The sequence below is a fragment of the Dicentrarchus labrax genome, unplaced genomic scaffold (assembly GCF_905237075.1).
Source record: "Dicentrarchus labrax unplaced genomic scaffold, dlabrax2021, whole genome shotgun sequence".
Lineage (NCBI taxonomy): Eukaryota > Metazoa > Chordata > Actinopteri > Moronidae > Dicentrarchus > Dicentrarchus labrax.
The window spans coordinates 456974-474803 of NW_026136928.1; the positions used below are offsets into that span (position 1 = coordinate 456974).

General features: G+C 38.7%; 3 protein-coding genes across 5 annotated transcripts in view; 1 reads left to right on the top strand and 2 right to left on the bottom strand.

The window, feature by feature from the left end:
• LOC127360699 (butyrophilin subfamily 3 member A2) overlaps positions 1–6190 on the top strand; it is a 24844-nt gene extending 18654 nt beyond the window's left edge. Inside the window, exons 1-6 of one of the 2 annotated variants that reach the window (XM_051395169.1) lie at positions 2175–2263; positions 2732–2856; positions 3156–3497; positions 4296–4589; positions 4679–4798; positions 5627–6190. In XM_051395169.1, coding sequence (XP_051251129.1) covers positions 2748–2856; positions 3156–3497; positions 4296–4589; positions 4679–4798; positions 5627–6057 — 1296 coding nt within the window. In that variant the 5' untranslated portion in view covers positions 2175–2263; positions 2732–2747 and the 3' untranslated portion in view covers positions 6058–6190. Of the gene's footprint in view, positions 1–2174; positions 2264–2731; positions 2857–3155; positions 3498–4295; positions 4590–4678; positions 4799–5626 lie in introns of those variants that run through there. The other variant, XM_051395170.1, reaches the window with a different exon arrangement.
• Positions 6191–6692: 502 nt separating this feature from the next.
• LOC127360713 (high affinity immunoglobulin epsilon receptor subunit alpha-like) lies at positions 6693–11304 on the bottom strand. The gene is made up of 7 exons (XM_051395194.1): positions 11270–11304; positions 10659–10919; positions 10125–10364; positions 9257–9496; positions 8555–8692; positions 7495–7542; positions 6693–7319 (listed from the first exon to the last, which is right to left on the bottom strand). The coding sequence occupies exons 3-7, from the start codon at positions 10327–10329 to the stop codon at positions 7249–7251; spliced, it is 702 nt and encodes a 233-aa protein (XP_051251154.1). The 5' UTR covers positions 10330–10364; positions 10659–10919; positions 11270–11304; the 3' UTR covers positions 6693–7248.
• A 987-nt stretch (positions 11305–12291) lies between these two features.
• Positions 12292–17812, bottom strand: LOC127360698 (sialoadhesin-like). 2 transcript variants are annotated; one of them, XM_051395167.1, is made up of 12 exons: positions 17592–17812; positions 17426–17505; positions 17037–17297; positions 16682–16918; positions 15591–15830; positions 15088–15216; positions 14819–14869; positions 14052–14117; positions 13913–13978; positions 13778–13843; positions 13125–13172; positions 12292–12925 (listed from the first exon to the last, which is right to left on the bottom strand). In XM_051395167.1, exons 1-12 carry the CDS (start codon positions 17648–17650, stop codon positions 12918–12920), a joined length of 1311 nt encoding a protein of 436 aa, XP_051251127.1. In that variant the 5' UTR covers positions 17651–17812; the 3' UTR covers positions 12292–12917. The 2 variants fall into 2 exon arrangements, with proteins under 2 accessions (XP_051251127.1, XP_051251128.1); XM_051395168.1 differs by having other exon boundaries at positions 17426–17488; positions 17592–17627.
• Between the last annotated feature and the right edge of the window lie 18 nt (positions 17813–17830).

Below are 17830 nucleotides of genomic sequence, written 5' to 3' on the forward strand. Positions count from 1 at the left end.
TGCAGCCTGGGAGGGAAGCAAACAGCTCAGAGAAAAGATGTGGCCATAAATCATTGGAATATTAAAAATATACCACAGCGAATGTGTGTGGTCAATCGTAACTGAAAATGTATAAGTAAAAACCAACAAACAAAAATAGATATTCTACATGCTGATATGCAAAGCTTGACATTTAATTCCAATGTAGCATAATAGCTACATTGATTTCATATTTCCCACCCATTACTGGTCATGAATCTTTATGCAGTCGTAGGAAATGTCTGGTGTTAACATGGTCTATATACATATTAAAAGCTGATGATGTTTATTGGTTGATTATAAATATAGGACATGATACACTGACAGTGGTCACACAGTCCCAGGGTCACTGGGACTCATTGACCACAGTGAGTGTATTTAAAATCTGCAGCTGGTCTGTTTTTTGCAAACAGCGTCTTCAGATGTGTGAACAAGCAGAGCAGACAGAACAAAGCGCTTTCCACTACAATTAAAATAGACAGTGACACACAAGTTAGACGACGAGCTGAATGTCGTGAGAACCACTTCTTTTAAAAATACTTTAAAAGTTTATTCAACTCTCTTTCCGGGTTATTTTCACATGACAATCCATACATTGTCATGAATCAACACAAAGAAAATTAAATAACTAATAATATAGAAAAAGAAGCTAAAGTACCTGACACAGTCTTAGATAGTAAAAGTGCCAGTGTGACCTTTTAAAGTGGTGTTTGTGACACCAAAGCAATGTCCTATGCATCTATATAGCATTCTGGATTTTTAAGTGTCAATCACCTGTTACCTTCCTTGGTTTAGTGACAGCAGCATATGTTGCCTGTTGTGATTCAGTTATCTGGTCTCAGCATACAAAACAATCAAAAAATCTCTCACAGGTAACACTTTGTTTTTATGTAAAGTTAATTGTTCTTTGCCTTTTGGGTTTTGTGACGACAATACGTGACCTCTGCAGATGCTTGTTACGTCCCTGACCCTATTATTGTTTCTGTATTGTTTCTTCTGTGGTGTGCCTCTGTGTTTTTTTCCTGTTTTCTACAGGAGTGTGCAGCCAGTCAAGCCCAGTCCAAGTTACGTGAGTTCTGCAAGTTTGGTTCTTCTCATCTTTCACTACTTTCAGCAGCCCTTCAAGAAAGATGCTGTGTGCTGTCAACTGAACTTTATGAGCAAGAAAACACAGTTTTGCTTTTTCGGCTGTGTGGAAATCTCATGTTGTCATCACGAAGGGTCTGCTGCTGGGTTGCTGACAGGCTGTCAGCCTGAAAGTCACTCACAGTGGACGGCAGTGAATGCTTTAGACACGACTGTAGAGTGGTTGAGACATGACCTGATCCCAGATTTGTCCATCTGTCGCGCTATGCTGTGGAACAAGAGAGTAAAGAAAATCTGTCCTATAAGGGAAGAACATCATTAACAACCTGACTGTAGGAGGGAGTAACTGCCCTGAATGATGACGTTAAAGCATTACAGGGTCTCGTTCATGTGTGACAGTAAGATGGGACAGGACTCCTGTCAATCTACATTCCAACCCTCATGTATGATCATCAGCTTTAGTTAGGCATGGAAATAATGAGATTGGAGATAAGGCTTTCTGGAATAACAGAGGGGAGGGGCATCTAGGCTTGGCTGGACAGGAAATACTGTTAAAAGTAGATACAAACATAAAATGTGACAACTGGAAATATAAAAGCATGAATATATTAAAATGGCTACAAAACTGTCCTCATAAGAAGCAGTTGGAAATATGTCACAATCTAATATCTGAAGGCATTACCTACTTATTATTTATTCAATGCTGTTTAAGGCTTATCAAGTTGAGAAAAATAACTACCACTATCCACAAACATAAAGTCAAGCATCTCTTTTCTTTAATTTTGAGATTTTTCAGTGTTCAAGCATCTCTTTTCTTTAATTTTGAGATTTTTCAGTGTTCAAGTGGAGATATAATACAGCTCCCTGTTTACACATCCAGCGGACACAGAGAAACATTATCAGGTATTTGGAGTAGTTCTTCTGTCTGCCTGATTAAAGTCCAATATATATTCACTCTGTTTACTCTGTGTTTAATGCTGAGAAGTGTTTTTTCTTTCACTCTCTGTTCTATGAACCTGTCACAGCAAAGACTATCATATTATTGTTGGCTGCTCTTGACATCTGATAAGAGTCACCTGACAAGCACCAGGATGTAAGGAGTTTGACTTCAGTCTGCTTTTCTCTCTGAGGTGATGTGACTGTCTGAGCCATGAAACAGGTAGGTGACTGTGTTGACTTTTTTCCATAGATTTAAAAGCTGGTGGGTATTATATGTTAAAGGAAATCAGCTGTCTTCAAGGTTGTAAACTGAGAAGAGGAAATTACATGCTTTATTCAATCTGTTAGAAATAAATATATACTAATTCAAGAGGGACGTTGCTGAGATACAGATGGTATATATTCAAACAGAGCCAATGTCAGAATTATGTCAGTCATGGAAATGTGCTGGTCATTTTACCAACAAATGTATGAAATGAGAACAAAACATAGTAATCATTTTTGGAATTGTTCTGTGGCTGATTCCACAGCACATGTATTCTGATTTTACATAATCTACCATTACAACTATTAATCAACATTATATTAAATAAGAGCAAAAAAAATAAATTAAATATTGAGATTATCTATCATTAATTCTAAGTATGATCTTCCTTGAAAGTAACATTTTACTACTGATTTATTTCAGTTTTTAATTCTCCACGATGCCTCTCCTGAAGGATGGACTCTCCTTTAAACCTCTGCTCAGCTCCTTCACTGATGTGGTTTTTTATCACTCTGTTGTCGTCCTCCTTCTAACACAGTGCTGTGCAGGTAATTACACACAAACACAACGCACACTCGTCTCACTGGAGCCAGTTTTTAGACTTTACTGGGATAAGTAGACATGTTCAGACAGTAGAAATTCAGTATGTTGTTGGTGGGTCTTAACTCAACGTAACTCAACATAAAGGCCCAGTGAATACCAATAACCATAACAAATAGAATATAATATTCATGGGTGTGTTTTCATTACTGTATATTCACGTGAATAGAGAAAGAGTTATGTTTTTGTTACCTTAGTATGAGCTGTTTTATCTGCACACTGGACCTTTAACTCAACTTCTCCTCAGGTCAGTCCCAGGTGGTTGGTCCGTCTCAGCCAATAGTGGCCTCAATTGGTGATGACATCATTTTGCCATGTCGCCTTGACCCTGCTGCTGATGCTTCAGACATGACTGTGGAGTGGTCGAGACCTGACCTGAACCCCAGATTTGTTCATGTGTGGCGTTATGGCGTGGAACTGGAGAGTAAAAAACATCCGTCCTATAAAGGAAGGACATCATTGTCCATTAACAACCTGAGACATGGAGACATTTCACTGAAACTGTCTAAAGTGAAAGTCTCTGATGATGGAAAATACAGATGCTTTATTCCTACGCTGGGTAGAGAATCTACTGTTGAGCTTGTTGTTGGTAAGTGAATTTACAGTATGTTTATAATGCACACTGTCCTGTAAGCTTCATAAAGATTTAAATAATTGGGCTTTTGCCATGCCTGCCAATGGGGTAATTATATTTCTGTGTGGATGTGTAAATAAGTGTTATATCTTAGGTAAATGTCAGATGTGTTTAGGGGACTTTATTGGTACATGAGAAAGAACTGTAGGAGTAAGTCACTACCCTAAATGAAAGTGTTTTCAAGAATTTTTGTTCATGTGTGATGGTAAGATGAGATTGTGCAGCACTCTCAGTCTACCGGTCAATCTGCATTCCAACCCTTATGTATGAACAAACCATCCTTCACAAGCTGTCTGGTTGCACTGTATGGGGTAAGTTGAGGTGATTTGTACATCTGTTTATTCATCCTAAACGCCTCCTTGTGGAGGTTCTCTGGCACATCAGGGCAGAACCTGAAGAGGCTGGAGGATTTTACATCCAGTCTGGCCTGGGAACCCCTCGAGATCTCCCAGGAAGAGCTGGAGGTCAGGGAAAGGCACAATAAAAAACTGTTAAAAGTAGATAAAATGTATATTATATTTACAAGTTACAAGTTCCTCATAAATGACCGCTGCTTGTTCTAGCAGTTTGAGACTTCTAGTTTTGATGGACTGCTGTCAGGTTCCACCATCATTAACACAAAGCTGCTTTAGAGACAAGGTTCTCTCCATACAGTTTGCAGTTTACAGATTGAGTTGGCTGTGCAAAAACATTTGTGCATGGCTGGTAAATTGAGAGTCATTTGTAATCTTTAAGCTTTTTCTCTCTCATTAGGTGTCCACTCATTCATAGTGGTCAGCTTAGTAAGGACAGAGAAAGATGAAGTCGGTAGTGGACTGGTTCTGCAGTGTGAGTCTAAAGGCTGGCATCCAGAGCCTGAGGTGGTCTGGCTGGACGGTGAGGGAAACCTCCTCTCTGCTGGACCTACAGAGACAGTCAGAGGTCCTGATGACCTCTATACTGTCAGCAGCAGAGTGACTGTGGAGAAGAGACACAGCAACAACTTCACCTGTAGAGTCCAACAGAAGGACATCAACCAGACCAGAGAGACACACATCTATGTTCCAGGTAAAAAATTGATTCTATATTCATATGTTTGGTTTTAGGCTCAAATCTATGAGTTCTAGTCATTGCTGTTCTTTGTTTTGTCATTACAGATGACTTCTTCGGTGCTCCATGTAGTTGTGCTGCTCACATCACCATCACCTTGGCTGTAGCTCTCTTGGTTATTCTTGCCATTGTCTTGATTGTGTGGAAATGGAGACAAAACAAAATCAGTAAGTCTATCATTAATTAGCGTACTCTATTTTACATTGCACATCTCTTTCTTTATGTTACAACAGGAAAGGGAACACTGTAGGTCATTGCAAACAGTACTGGACAAGTTACTGAAAACCATTGGTTACAGTTGATAGTTATTTCTCTGAAACATAATTGACTTACTTTACCAACTACTGCAGACAAAGGTAATTAGTTAGATATAATTAGATAAAGAAACTTTTCTGCTCCATTTAAATGTTTGCTTCAATTGTCTTATTAATGCACACAGCTGTCAGATATATTATTGTAGTGCTGCTGTGAACAAAGACACATTTATCTTATTATTACCTCTGAGCGCAAGAGGGCAGCAACAAGTAATGTTCCTATGTGTAAGCTATGCTAATTGTCTTAGTAGACAGGAGGATTTAGTTGATGAAGACACACAAAGGTGACCAAACTTTGTTACAGTGGTTAGTTAAAAAAGTTATTTGATGAACGGACTGAACTGTCTCTAAGGTCGTTAATCATAAATTGAGGGGATATGCTCGGATGTACGGCATCTTCTCAGTTAATCAGTCAGACTTTATTTGTATAGCACTTTTCATTCAAGCCAAACTTCTGCACTATTTTCAAGTAAGACAAAAGTATCAAGTACATTTAAATGAAGTAATCGAAATTCTAAATTATTTATTACATTACATTACATTACTAGTTACTGCTGAAAGTAGTGAATTTACAGGAGTGTGTTACTTTATAACACTGATTGCAGAGTGTATGTTGGGATTTCTTGTATATAGGTTACATTATAACATCATCTATATCTCTTTTTTTTCATGTCCCCAAAGAAATTCAAACAAGAGACAAGGAATATGTTATTACAACATTGGTCGACCATAAGATAGAACTGGGTAACTTCAGAGACAAACTAAAATCACTGCTGGTTGAACTGGACAGAGAAAGGAGTGAAAACAAGTGGAAGCTTGACTCTGTGGAGACAAGACAGGTGCTTTCCAAATATGAAGTAAAGCATATCCTACTGGTGGCCGAGAAACAACTGGAGAAGATAAAACCAGCACTCGAGGAATGTCTAAACAAGGCAGAAGAACAACTAAAGACATTAGAGGGAATGACAGCGGGAAATACACAACTGAAGGAGACAGAGAGACAGAGAGACAAGAGTCAAAGAAACTCAGAAGGTCAGAGCAGTCAGAGAGAGGAGGGGGGTGAAAATACTGAGTTAGCAATGTTAACAGAGAATCATTACACTGGCTCTTAATTCAAAGTTCATACTGAATGAACAATAATGATTCAGTACAATGAAAAGAACTGATGTGTGCATTACTACCACAGATCAATTCATTTCCCTTAATTTCTTGAACCAATTTCCATTCATGCTGTTCACTACCCCCCCCCCAAGTTTGACCAAACTGACAGCATCCGTCGCAGGATTACTATATGGCAATATACAGTTTGATGTAATCTATTCTGTGACACCTCCCTTCCCCATATGAGCCGAAAAGAGCTTAAATGACATTCATTTGGTGAAGGTTGTTTGGACTCAACTCAGTGCGCATGGGACTTAGGCTTTAGACTTGCAAACAATCACTTGGTCCCACCTCTACAATCATCACGTGGATTTTACATAAATCATGTGTGTGTGGGTCAATTAAATTTTCAATGAATGTATTTATAAAACTGGAAACCTGCCAGTCTTGACTTGGGACTCCATCAGATGTTATTAGTCCCACATCTGCAAATAAATACACAGTAAAGGAATATTGCATAGATACTATAGAATTAAGATGTATGTTTATGTGTGTATGGGTTATAATTGGAAAGTTACTCAAACAAATGTATTTATGAAACTGGATCTGGACAACAAACCGTACAAAGTACAAATACAACTTTCTGTTATATGAAGCTTGATCTTTATTACAACTGCACTGGTTCCCCATTTCCACGCTTTATCAGCCATTGACTTCTTTACATTCATGGGAAATGTCCTGTATTATCAAGTTTTTTTCCACTACTAACCGCTAATCACATTTACAATTAACTATATTGAAAGGACACTACTACTGACAGTGTCACAGAGACTGTAAACTCAGTGTTTCGGCATCATGTTGGTAGCTGACCACAGTGAGTATAAATACCGTCTGCAGCAGCTCTGCTCCTGTACACGTCTCTGTACAAGAACAGAGCAGATAGAACAAGGTGGTTTCACAGTTCCACAATAAGACACTCGTGCTTTGAGTTGGTCAGAGAGCTCAGATAAAGACTTGTGAAGATGATAATCGTGAGAACCATTAAAGCTCATTTTTAACCTATGCCTGGTCCATATATGGTCAATGTGCCATATTGTGGACAAATTGCTACATGGATAGTTACTTCTATACAAAAATATGGAGCAAAGAGATAGTGTAGGCCAGAACAATCAGTCTTTCCGGATTTGATTGCATAATAAAAGTTATGTTCTTTTGTTTAAAGTAGGTCGATACTCGCAGAGGGAACTGGTGTTGCAGTATGATACCTTTGGTCCTGTTTGGGAAAAAAAAAAAAATGATGTCAGTGAGATGAAAGGAAATGTTTTCTTTTGAGTCACATGGACTTTGGCCATGGCGTTTATTGGACAAAACGTTATCAGACAGAAAATCCTGCAAAGTAATGTGATGTTAGCTTTTCATACTGGTTTAAATAGTTTGTCTAGTCTTACCTGTGCTCAGAGCATGGTAATAAATTGTAGTCCATGAGTCATCTTTATCTGATGGAGACAGACAGTACTGACAGTTACCGAAATGCAAACAGATAGTAAATATGTTAAAATATTTGCTGCACTGAATAAAAATTGTTATGTCTGTTTTATACTATTTTACAATGCGTTTTTATTATGTTTACAAAATTTAATCGGATCCACATGTCGTGGTAATGTCCAGGTTGTCAATACCGTCCGGATACGAGTAATAAGGTCCTTATCAGGTATAAGGGATTAACTATGTATAAATATAAATCTGCATTATCTAAATATACAGCAGTGGCTTTCACTGTGTTATAGGCCCTTTCTTTAAAATTATCAATAACAAAAATACGAGGTATAGCTGAGACAGTGGCAACTCTTACTCTCTTTGTTGATTCTGATGTGTAATATCTTCTCCAGTATTAATGACAATGGCGAAAAAAAGGTAGAAATTCTTGGTTAAAAAAACAAAACAGAGATACAGAGTATATAGTCATTGTGTGCTGCTCTATGGGGTGTGTTTTAATCATTGTTACGCAGATTATGTCATCATCATCATCATCCTCATCATCTTATTATTTGTCATATTTCCAGAGATTGTCCTCACATAACTTCTGTTATGATTTGGCATGATACAAATCAAATGTAATCTGTGCAAAACCCTTTTAAGGATGGGAATACCCTTTTTATCGACCTTTGTTATCATAACTGAATTTATTAATTAGAATGAGTCAAATGTTGTTGATGGTTTCCTGGTAGAAACAATTATTGAAGGGTATACTGTCATCTATTTGCTGGCTACTCTGGCTGCAACCTCAGCTACACGGTGAACTGTGTGAGGGTTTCTCACGTGGTTTTTGTCTGAGATGTTATAAAAGCTAAAATGATCGCCAGCAGCAAAGCCTCGTGAAGCAGACACAGACGATGGTTTAAAAATGCAAATGTGATATTTATATTCATTCAGTGGTTAAAAACCTCCAAGCAAGGTTTTCAGTACCTCATTTAATCAAGTGTTTTCTTTATTTGATGGTATTTGTACCTCTGTGGTTCATATAGAGAGGTCCCACCACCAACAGCAGCAGAAACGGCAAAAGTAAAACAGGGACAACTATCCAAAGCAGGAAGAAGACGCGAGGGGAGTCAGGAAGAAGTCTTTCTTCACTTTCTTCTTGGTGTGCTGGGAAAAAGCGATATCAAGCATGTACTGTAACAATAGGACAACATGGGATCTTAATGCTGCAAATGAAATTATTTTGACATCAATCAAAACACTTTTATATAAAATAATATTCTAGTCTCTGCTAAAATCTGGTTCATCTAAATATAATTTAATGTAAAGAATTAGAAAACAATTAAAGACAACCAGCAAGACTAAGACAAAATTGGGCGCCTGGTTAGCTCACTTGGTAGAGCTGGACTGAGTCCTGCAGCGGCCCAGGGTTCAAATCCGACCTGTGACCCTTTACTGCGTGTCATCCCTGCTCTCTACCCCTCTTTCCTGTCTATCTACAGCTGTCACTGTCCAATAAAGGCAATAAAAGACCAAAAAAATTACTTGATGGTGTTTGTTAGTGATGATAGAGAGCTGAAGTTGAACTAAAAACTATATTGACATTTCCAATTATCCAGCCTTAATATAACCATAGAAAACATTATATTTGGCAGTGTGTTGCATTGGTTGAACAAGGAATGGACAGAAAAGATGATATGCGTGAAAGTTGGCCATACTGTTATCCCTCACCTGTAACAGCCAACCAGCTTTCTGCTGATTCTCCAGCTCCAGAGATCTTACACTTGTAGAGTCCTTCATCAGACTTGGAAACGTTGTGGATGATCATCTCTCCTGTAGAGCTGCTCCTGATGAAGAAGCCATCTTTATAGAAATCAGCTTTGAGGTTGGAGGACTTCTTTCTACAGCGCAGAGTCACAGGTTCTCCCTCTATCACAGGAAGAGCAGGACTCTCCAGGATCACAGGAGCAGCTGATCAGCAAATGTAGTTGGATAATATAAAATTAATTAAAAATCATTTAATTAATAGTTTACTTCAATTGACGACAACTCAAATACAAAGTAGGAAAAGTAGAGAAGCGATATTTTCACCGGCTATCAAACCTGTTTTTATTTTATTTTATAACTGTTAAGAAAGTTACATTGATGTTTTTGCAAAGCAATCTCTCAGCCTCTGGACTGGGACAGGACTTGTCCGCTGCTCATAATGCATTGAGTTGATAAGGACTTAATGTGAGGATTTCAAAGGCGGCTACAAAGAAATAGAATACAGTTTTGATCTCACAGGTGTGAAGCTTCGCAGTGACTTGTTAAGATTGCTTGTATATCAATGCTTTTTTTTATAAAAGGAGCAGTTTAATTAAATTTACCCCGCATGGCTAATTTTCATTTTCTGCTCGTCTGTCTGTATGATGCACCATGTATGTGCTACAAACGTTAACTGATGCACATGCAACACGATTGGTCTTGATGGTTGGGCTTGCAAAGCGTGGAAGATTTATTTATGATCACCATCTTTCTCTAATGAACACATGGTTTTAGATGCCCCCAGTGATTAACCATCGAGGTGGAAGATCAGAAAGCACTGCATGAGTCTCACCTCTGACAGCCAGCCAGCTCTCTGCTGATTCTCCAACTCCAAAGAATTTGCACCTGTAGAGTCCTTCATCAGACCTGGAAACACTGTCAATGGACATTTCTCCTGAAGAGCTGTTCCTGATGAAGACGCCATCTTTATAGAAACCAGCTTCAAGGTTGGACTTCTCCTTGTTTCTGCAGCGCAGAGTGACAGCCTCTCCCTCCATCACAGGAGCAGGACTCTCCAGGATCACAGGACCAGCTGATCGATAGTGGAGGTTCAGAATTTTATTTTAAATATAATTGAATTAATCGTGTTTTGGCATGTTTGGGACAATCTGAAGGACAACTCAATAGTGGAGAAGTGACTATGCTGCAAGAATGGTTTCAAAAACGTCTTTGGACATTTAAACTTTCCAGCCCACTGTGGATGAGTATTTGATACTGAAAAGAAAGACACGTTTTCTTTTAAATATAGCTTTTACTGATAAACGATGAAAATTATATACATGAGATGTTCAATGTTTTTTGGTAAGTTGCTTTGTGTTGAACATACCTGTCACTAGGATGCTGATGGTGCTGCTCTTCTTTCCTTCAGCTTCACACCAGTATGTTCCACTGTCTGCTGAAAAGCTGGTTGTAATGTTGCAGGGTATTTTTGCCTCCAAATTATTGTTACATATAGTATCAGTTCCCTTGATATTCTTCCTCACTCTCCATTCGGTCAAATTATTAAAAAGACCCTCACAGTTTAGAAAGAAAGACTCGTATTCAAAGAACTGCAGTCTGGATGGAACAATATGAGGGAAAGATGAATCTGAGAAAGGAAAAAGAGAAAACATTTATTTTTTTTCCCGGTCTGCAGTGGTCAGTACCTATCAAAAGAAAGAAAAGAACCGGAGACAGGGTCATGGGCGGCTGAGGCTCATTGATGCATGTAGGGATTGAAGGCTGGCCCGCATGATCACATCCAACAGACGAGCTACTGTAGCTCAAACTGCTGAAACAGTTAATGCTGGTTCTGATAGAAAGGGGTCAGAACACAGTGCAGAGCAGTCTGCTAGTATGGGGCTGCAGAACATCATGACAACCAGGGTCATAATGTTATGGCTGATCGGTGTTGATCGAACTTCCACTCTAGTAATACGATTTAATAGAGAGACTTACCGGCTTTGTGAGAGTAGCTGTGCCGAGTTTTTGCAGGCGACAGCAACACCAGTACATTTATCACTGGAGAGACAAAGATCTGCATATCAGACACTGAAGCGTTTTCATCTAAATCAACTGCTGATGGCTAAAAATTCCATATGGCATCAACGGCATTACCTTTATTGTCAAAATGCTGCTCAAACAAAGTACTCACACAGTCTGATGCAGAGAGCTGTGACCTCCATGTTGTCTTGCTGCTGACTGTCTGAGCATGGGACTGAATTAGGGTTTAAGATACAGCGCAATGTAGGTGAGCACTTCCTTTTCCTGTGCAGTTTATTTCTGGGGACTGAGGCAGTTATAAGTTTCTCTGTGAGACAGAGCTGCACTGTAAAAAATAATAATAGACAACCTTCTGGTATCTTAACCTGTAACTCCTACTGGGAAATCAAGTTTTTCCAAACTGAATTTAGTTTGTAAGATGACAACCATGACATTACTTGCTAAACATCTGCATGTTAGTGGTCCCACAGTGGTTTTCACAGCAGCATTTGTTTTTACCTGAAATAGTAGAGTAAACACAGGGGTTACCAATAATGCTAATTAAGATTCGGTGTGTGTTAGCTCACTGGAAGCTTTTGAAGAGATTTATGTAAAATTTATTTATTTGGAAAGTTATGAGAGGTTCACACTGCTAGCCCAATATACATTGTTTTACTGGAGTCAGACTCTCACAGTCTCTACAACAGAGGTGGTGAGAATCGACCCAAACAATGTTAGGCCTTTGGGGGGCAGCAGTGAGCTACCTGGCTAGTCCCAATACATGGCGTATTTTCATTTACCAGTTAATCATCACTGGTTTGAAATGAGCCATTTCACATGATTAACTATACCATCACAACTTCTGACTGAGTGTGACTACAGGAAAATTAAACATACCAAAGGGAATAAAGATATACCTCTGTGTATGTGTGGTAAATTGAAATGTATTGATTAAACTGGAAATGTAGAAGTAAAAAATTACAAAACAAACAAAAATACAAATTCAACTCTTTTATGCACAACCTCACATTTAATTCCAGTGTGCTGTAACAGCTGCATTGGGTTCATAGTTTTCACACAATATTGGTTATGAACTTGTATGCAGCATACATAAATATTCTGTGTTCACAAAGTTCATACAACATTGAAAGTTGATGACAGTCATTGGTTATTTATAAATATAGGACGCGTACACTGACAGCAGTCACACAGTTTCACTCTGATGTAACAGCATCATGTTAGTCATTGACCACAGTGAGTGTATTTTAAAAACTGCAGCAGCTCCGTTTTTTGCAAACAGCGTCTTCAGATGTGTGAACAAGCGGAGCAGACAGAACAAAGCGGTTTCAGCTATAATGGAAATAAACACTGAGGCTCAGAGTGAGACGATGAGCTGATGGTCATGAGAACAATGTTGGCCTACTTTTAAAAATACTTTGCTCAATGACTTTCCAGGCCATTTTCACATAACATTTAATACATCGTTATAAATGAAAACATATTTTAATTTATTTTTTACAAACAAAAGAGGAACATAACCATTACTCTGCAATAGAGATGATAAAATGTTAAAAAGTCTTGACATACAGGCAGTCTCTCCTCTATCCTTCAGCGACGTCTGCTCTCAGTGAACTGTAAGACACACAGGATATACAAATAATAATTAATTAATTAAAAACAGAATTGTTTTCAAATTATTAAATGTGATCTGTTAAAAGTGCATCGGTACATAAAAGAAACAAAACAGAGATTTCTTTTGGATTCCAAAGTAAGAATCACACTGACGTCCATGGAGTTTATTTGAGTGTTAACTTTTCATACATGGTCTTACCCATGCTCAGAGTGTGGTAAACAGGTGAAGTCAAGGGTTCATTCTTATCTGATGGAGACACAGAGCATCAGTTACTAAAAGGCTGAGACAGACAGACGAAACATTTTATCGATTCAAGTGGAGATCTGACATTTGGGGTACCCCAGGGCTAAATTATTGGCCCCATTTGGCTTTCTCTGAATAGGTTTTTTAAACATTTCTATGCACACAATGCCCACAATGCAAAGTTGTTTAGGACTTTATTCCAATATTTGTCTGATTTAAACAATTGTGAAGGGTATATTGTCATGTATTTGCTCTGGAGGTTTGCTACTTGGCTCTGATGCGAATTCCCCCACTATTAATTCAGCCAACACAGGCGCTGCTACACGGTGAACTGAGGGCCCCTCTACTTGTTTCTGTTTGTGGGTTTCTCGTGTGGTTTTTCTGTGAGGTGCTAAAATAGAAGTTAAAATTATCTCCAACTGTCAAAGCACCTGAATAAGACACAAAAATGCAACCTAAAGTAACCTTTTAGGAATATGTCACAAATGTCATTTTAGTAATTCAGTGGTTCAATTTGTGACATCAAAGTCATTTTCTATACACAACCACTGCTTCAAAAATTAACCTGCAATGTGTATTTCTGGGGTTTTCAGTGTCAATTGAATTACCTTTGACCTTCCTTGGTTTAGTGACAGCAGCATATGTTGCCTGTTGAGATTCAGCCACATTGGTCTCTGCAAAAAAAAACATAAAAATCAAAAAATGTCTTAAAGGTAGGGCATTGTGTTTGACAAGTTAATTACCGTTTGCCTTTCTGGGCACTGTGATGACAGCATATGTTGCCTGTTGTGATCCAGCCACATTGGTCTCTGCAAAAAAAAACATAAAAATCAAAAAATGTATTACAGGTAGGACATTGTGTTTGTCTGACAAGTTAGTTACCTTTTGCCCCTCTGGACATTGTGACGACAGCATATGTTGCCTGTTGTGATCCAGCTTCACTGCTCTCTGCATACAAAACAAAAATGTACAGATGGCACTTTTAGTTACCTTGTGCCTTTCAGGGTATTGTGACAACAGCATATATTTCCTCCACAGACACCATGCACTTGTACTATATCAAAATAACAGTACATGTACAACATGTACATTTGGCAAATCCTTTTCCTTTTCCTAATCCTAACCAAGTAGTTTTTATTTGCTTAATACAAAACCCACAGTTTAACTAATAATGAATGAGTCCTTATTTCAACAATAATGCTAATATAACCATTGGCTAAAAAATAGACAAGCTTAGCAATTCTCAGACAACTCTGGAGTTACCTCCCGTAGTTCGGCCAGTGTGCCAGGTTGATGGTGGCTCCACCGAGTAAATAGACAATAAACCAGCTCAGTACAATGGGTGAACTATGAGATAAAGACTTTTTGGCTTGTGGCTTGGTGTTGGAAATCTATTATTAGGACGTACAAGGTCTGTGTCACTGAAGCATTGGTACACCCTTTTTGGTTTAAAACACCTGCATTGCTAGTTGATGATAACATGCATCAATACTGGCACTTAAGAGTGTGAAGGTCACCACAGTAAACGTATCGGAAGAAGTATTTACACAACATATGTTGAAGTCCTGCACTCTACCTTAATCAGCTTAGTAGTCAAATTAAACGTTTTATCCCTCTTGCCAAAATATCAACCATCTACCATGGTTTACCTGTTTGTAGACGAGAGGATGTTGGAAAGGAGGATTGAGAGGTCGAGGTACCTGCCCAAATAAAACAAAAACAAAATAAAGTGTGTTAACAGGATGACTCCATTAAGTGCCACTATATCCGCATCAATGCTCCTTGGCATCAGTTTTCCAAGTTTCTATGGATGGATGCAAAACTTTACACATCATGGAATATTAAGACAATTGTTTATTGAGTAGCATTCTTAAAACATGCTTTTAGTCACTCAGTCAAGTATTTGAATGTTTTATACCTCTGTGCTTCATATAGAAAAGTCCCACTCCCAACAGCAGAAAGGCCACAAGTAAAAGAGGGACAACTGTCCAAAGCAGGAGGAAGACAGGAAGGGAGTGACGTTCAGGAAGAGTCTCTTCATAGTATGCTGGAAAAAAAACAACACTAAGCATGTGCAATAAAAAAACAAAACAATCCCCCCCCCAAAAAAAAAAAATACAAATAAAAAAAAAAAATTATCTTTACCTTCTAGATGTTCCACTGTTCCTACCCAGGGTAAGAGGTTCAGTTTTGCTCAATGAGCACATTACATTTTTTTCCCATAAAGACAAGTGAAAGAAACCCTCTGAGAGAGTGCTACTGAGGCTACAACAACTAAATGTGACATCTGGACCCGGAGTCCAGTTTGTTATCTTTATGTGTGTGACTTGGATCCGCCCATTTCACAGAGTCATTTAGTACATTATTAAAAGACTTAACTTAATGATGTGTGTAAAAATTGGCCACACTGTTATCTCTCACCTTTGACAGCCAGACGGTTCTCTGCTGATTCTCCAGCTCCAGAGATTCTGCACTTGTAGAGTCCTTCATCAGACTTGGAAACATTATGGATGATCATCTCTCCTGTAGAGCTGTTCCCGATGAGGAAGCCATCTTTATAGAAATCAGCTGTGAGATTGGAGGACTTCTTCCGACAGCGCAGAGTCACAGGATCTCCCTCCATCACAGGAAGAGCAGGACTCTCCAGGATCACAGGAGCAGCTGATAAACAGTTGTAGTTAGAAAATATTTTGTGTTAAAAGTAATTTACTAAGCAGTTTTGGTGATAGAAAAAGCAGGTTATCAATCATGTTGCTGTTGTAAAGGACGTAATAAGTGTGACCGGATGAATGTATTGAATTGAAATATTTTAACAAATCTTCCTCTTAGATTTTTTTGTATGGTATGGATCCAGGACGTTAGAAATGCAGATGGTCATGATTCAAAGTCTGACCTTCAAGACTTCTTCTTTCTGGGTCCTTCCTTTGAAGGATTCCGCCTGCTTAAGTGAGTCTGTTAGAGGTCTGGCTGGTAGGCTGAACCTTCTCCTTCCTCCCAAATGTTACAGAGGATTTATAGCATCACTCCACTCCTAAACTAAAGTGACTTTTGCATTAAGGAATCCTGAAACCAAAAGGATACACCGGTGTTGTCTGCAAGTCAGATGCATTGGGGAGATACCTCTGGACAGGGACAGGACTTGTTCACTAGTCATAATGTATTGAGTCTTGAAATAAGGACTTAATGCAAAGATTTCAAAGGCAGCTTCAAAGGCAGACCCAGACATGGGACAAAGTTAAAAGAAAAGTAGCAGTTCAGTTACATTTACTCCCCACAATCTCACCCCATGACTGCTTTGACATTTTCCTCCCCTTTGTCTGCATGATACATCCTGTATGTGTTACAAACATTAACTGATGCATATCGAATGAGACAACATGACTGGTCTCGACTCCAGGGACAATTGCGTTGGCACGCATTTGCTTTAATTATCACCATATTAACCAAGTAGTTTAAGATGGCTTCAGTGATAGAAGTGGAAGATCAGAAAACAGTCACTGCATGAGTCTTACCTCTGACAGCCAGCCAGCTCTCTGCTGATTCTCCAACTCCAAAGAATTTGCACCTGTAGAGTCCTTCATCAGACCTGGAAACACTGTCAATGGACATTTCTCCTGAACTGTTCCTGATGAAGACGCCATCTTTATAGAAGCCAGCTTCAAGGTTGGACTTCTCCTTGTTTCTGCAGCGCAGAGTGACAGCCTCTCCCTCCATCACAGGAGCAGGACTCTCCAGGATCACAGGACCAGCTGATGGATAGTGGAGGTTCAGAAATATTTTAATGGTATTTATTGTTTTCTTTGAATAAACTGATATACATATGAGATATTCAATGTTTTTTGGTAAGTTGCTTTGTGTTGAACATACCTGTCACTAGGATGCTGACGGTGCTGCTCTTCTTTCCTTCAGCTTCACACCAGTATGTTCCACTGTCTGCTGAAAAGCTGGTTGTAATGTTGCAGGGAATTTTTGCCTCCAAATTATTGTTACATATAGTATCAGTTCCCTTGATATTCTTCATCACTCTCCATTCGCTCAAATCATTAAAAAGACCCTCACAGTTTAGAAAGAAAGACTCGTATTCAAAGAACTGCAGTCTGGACGGAACAATATGAGGGAAAGATGAATCTGAGAAAGGAAAAAATAGACAGAAATGTTTTTTTCTTCAAATGATACCATTTTAGTAAATAGAAATAGCATATAGCAGAATGTAACTTGTTTTTCATACTTTTTACGCTTTGAAAACACAGACTTACCAGCTTTATGAGAGAAGATGGGCTGAATTTGTGCAGGCAGCAACAATACCGGTACCTTTATCACTGGAGAGACAAGAGATCTGCAAATCAGACATTGATACTCTTTCATCTAAATTCACTTCTGATGGCTAAAAATCATTAATGTAAAGACAGACTCAGTACTCACACAGTCTGATGCAGAGAGCTGTGATCTCCATGTTGTCTTGCTGCCGACTGTCTGAGCATGGGACTGAGTGAGGGTTAAGATACAGAACAATGTAGGTGTGCACTTCCTCTTCTTGTGCAGTTTATTTCTGGGGACTGAAGGTGTTCTGAGGACAGCTCTAACTTTCTCTGTGTGACAGAGCTGCACTGAGAAAACTAACTACAGCCTTTTATAGCTGGTGCTAGAAAACCTTACAAACT

Coding starts and splice junctions, on each gene's coding strand:
- LOC127360713 (XM_051395194.1), bottom strand. CDS start 10,329: ATGGAGGGAGAGGCTGTCACTCTGCGCTGCAGAAACAAGGAGAAGTCC. Junction 8,693..9,256: donor AAGCTGGTTGGCTGTTACAG/GTGAGGGATAAC, acceptor GCTTTTTCCCAG/CACACCAAGAAGAAAGTGAA. Junction 7,320..7,494: donor TTACCATGCTCTGAGCACAG/GTAAGACTAGAC, acceptor TTTCCCAAACAG/GACCAAAGGTATCATACTGC.
- LOC127360698 (XM_051395167.1), bottom strand. CDS start 17,650: ATGCTCAGACAGTCGGCAGCAAGACAACATGGAGATCACAGCTCTCTG. Junction 16,919..17,036: donor CGTCAGCATCCTAGTGACAG/GTATGTTCAACA, acceptor ACTATCCATCAG/CTGGTCCTGTGATCCTGGAG. Junction 14,870..15,087: donor TTTCTATATGAAGCACAGAG/GTATAAAACATT, acceptor TTATTTGGGCAG/GTACCTCGACCTCTCAATCC.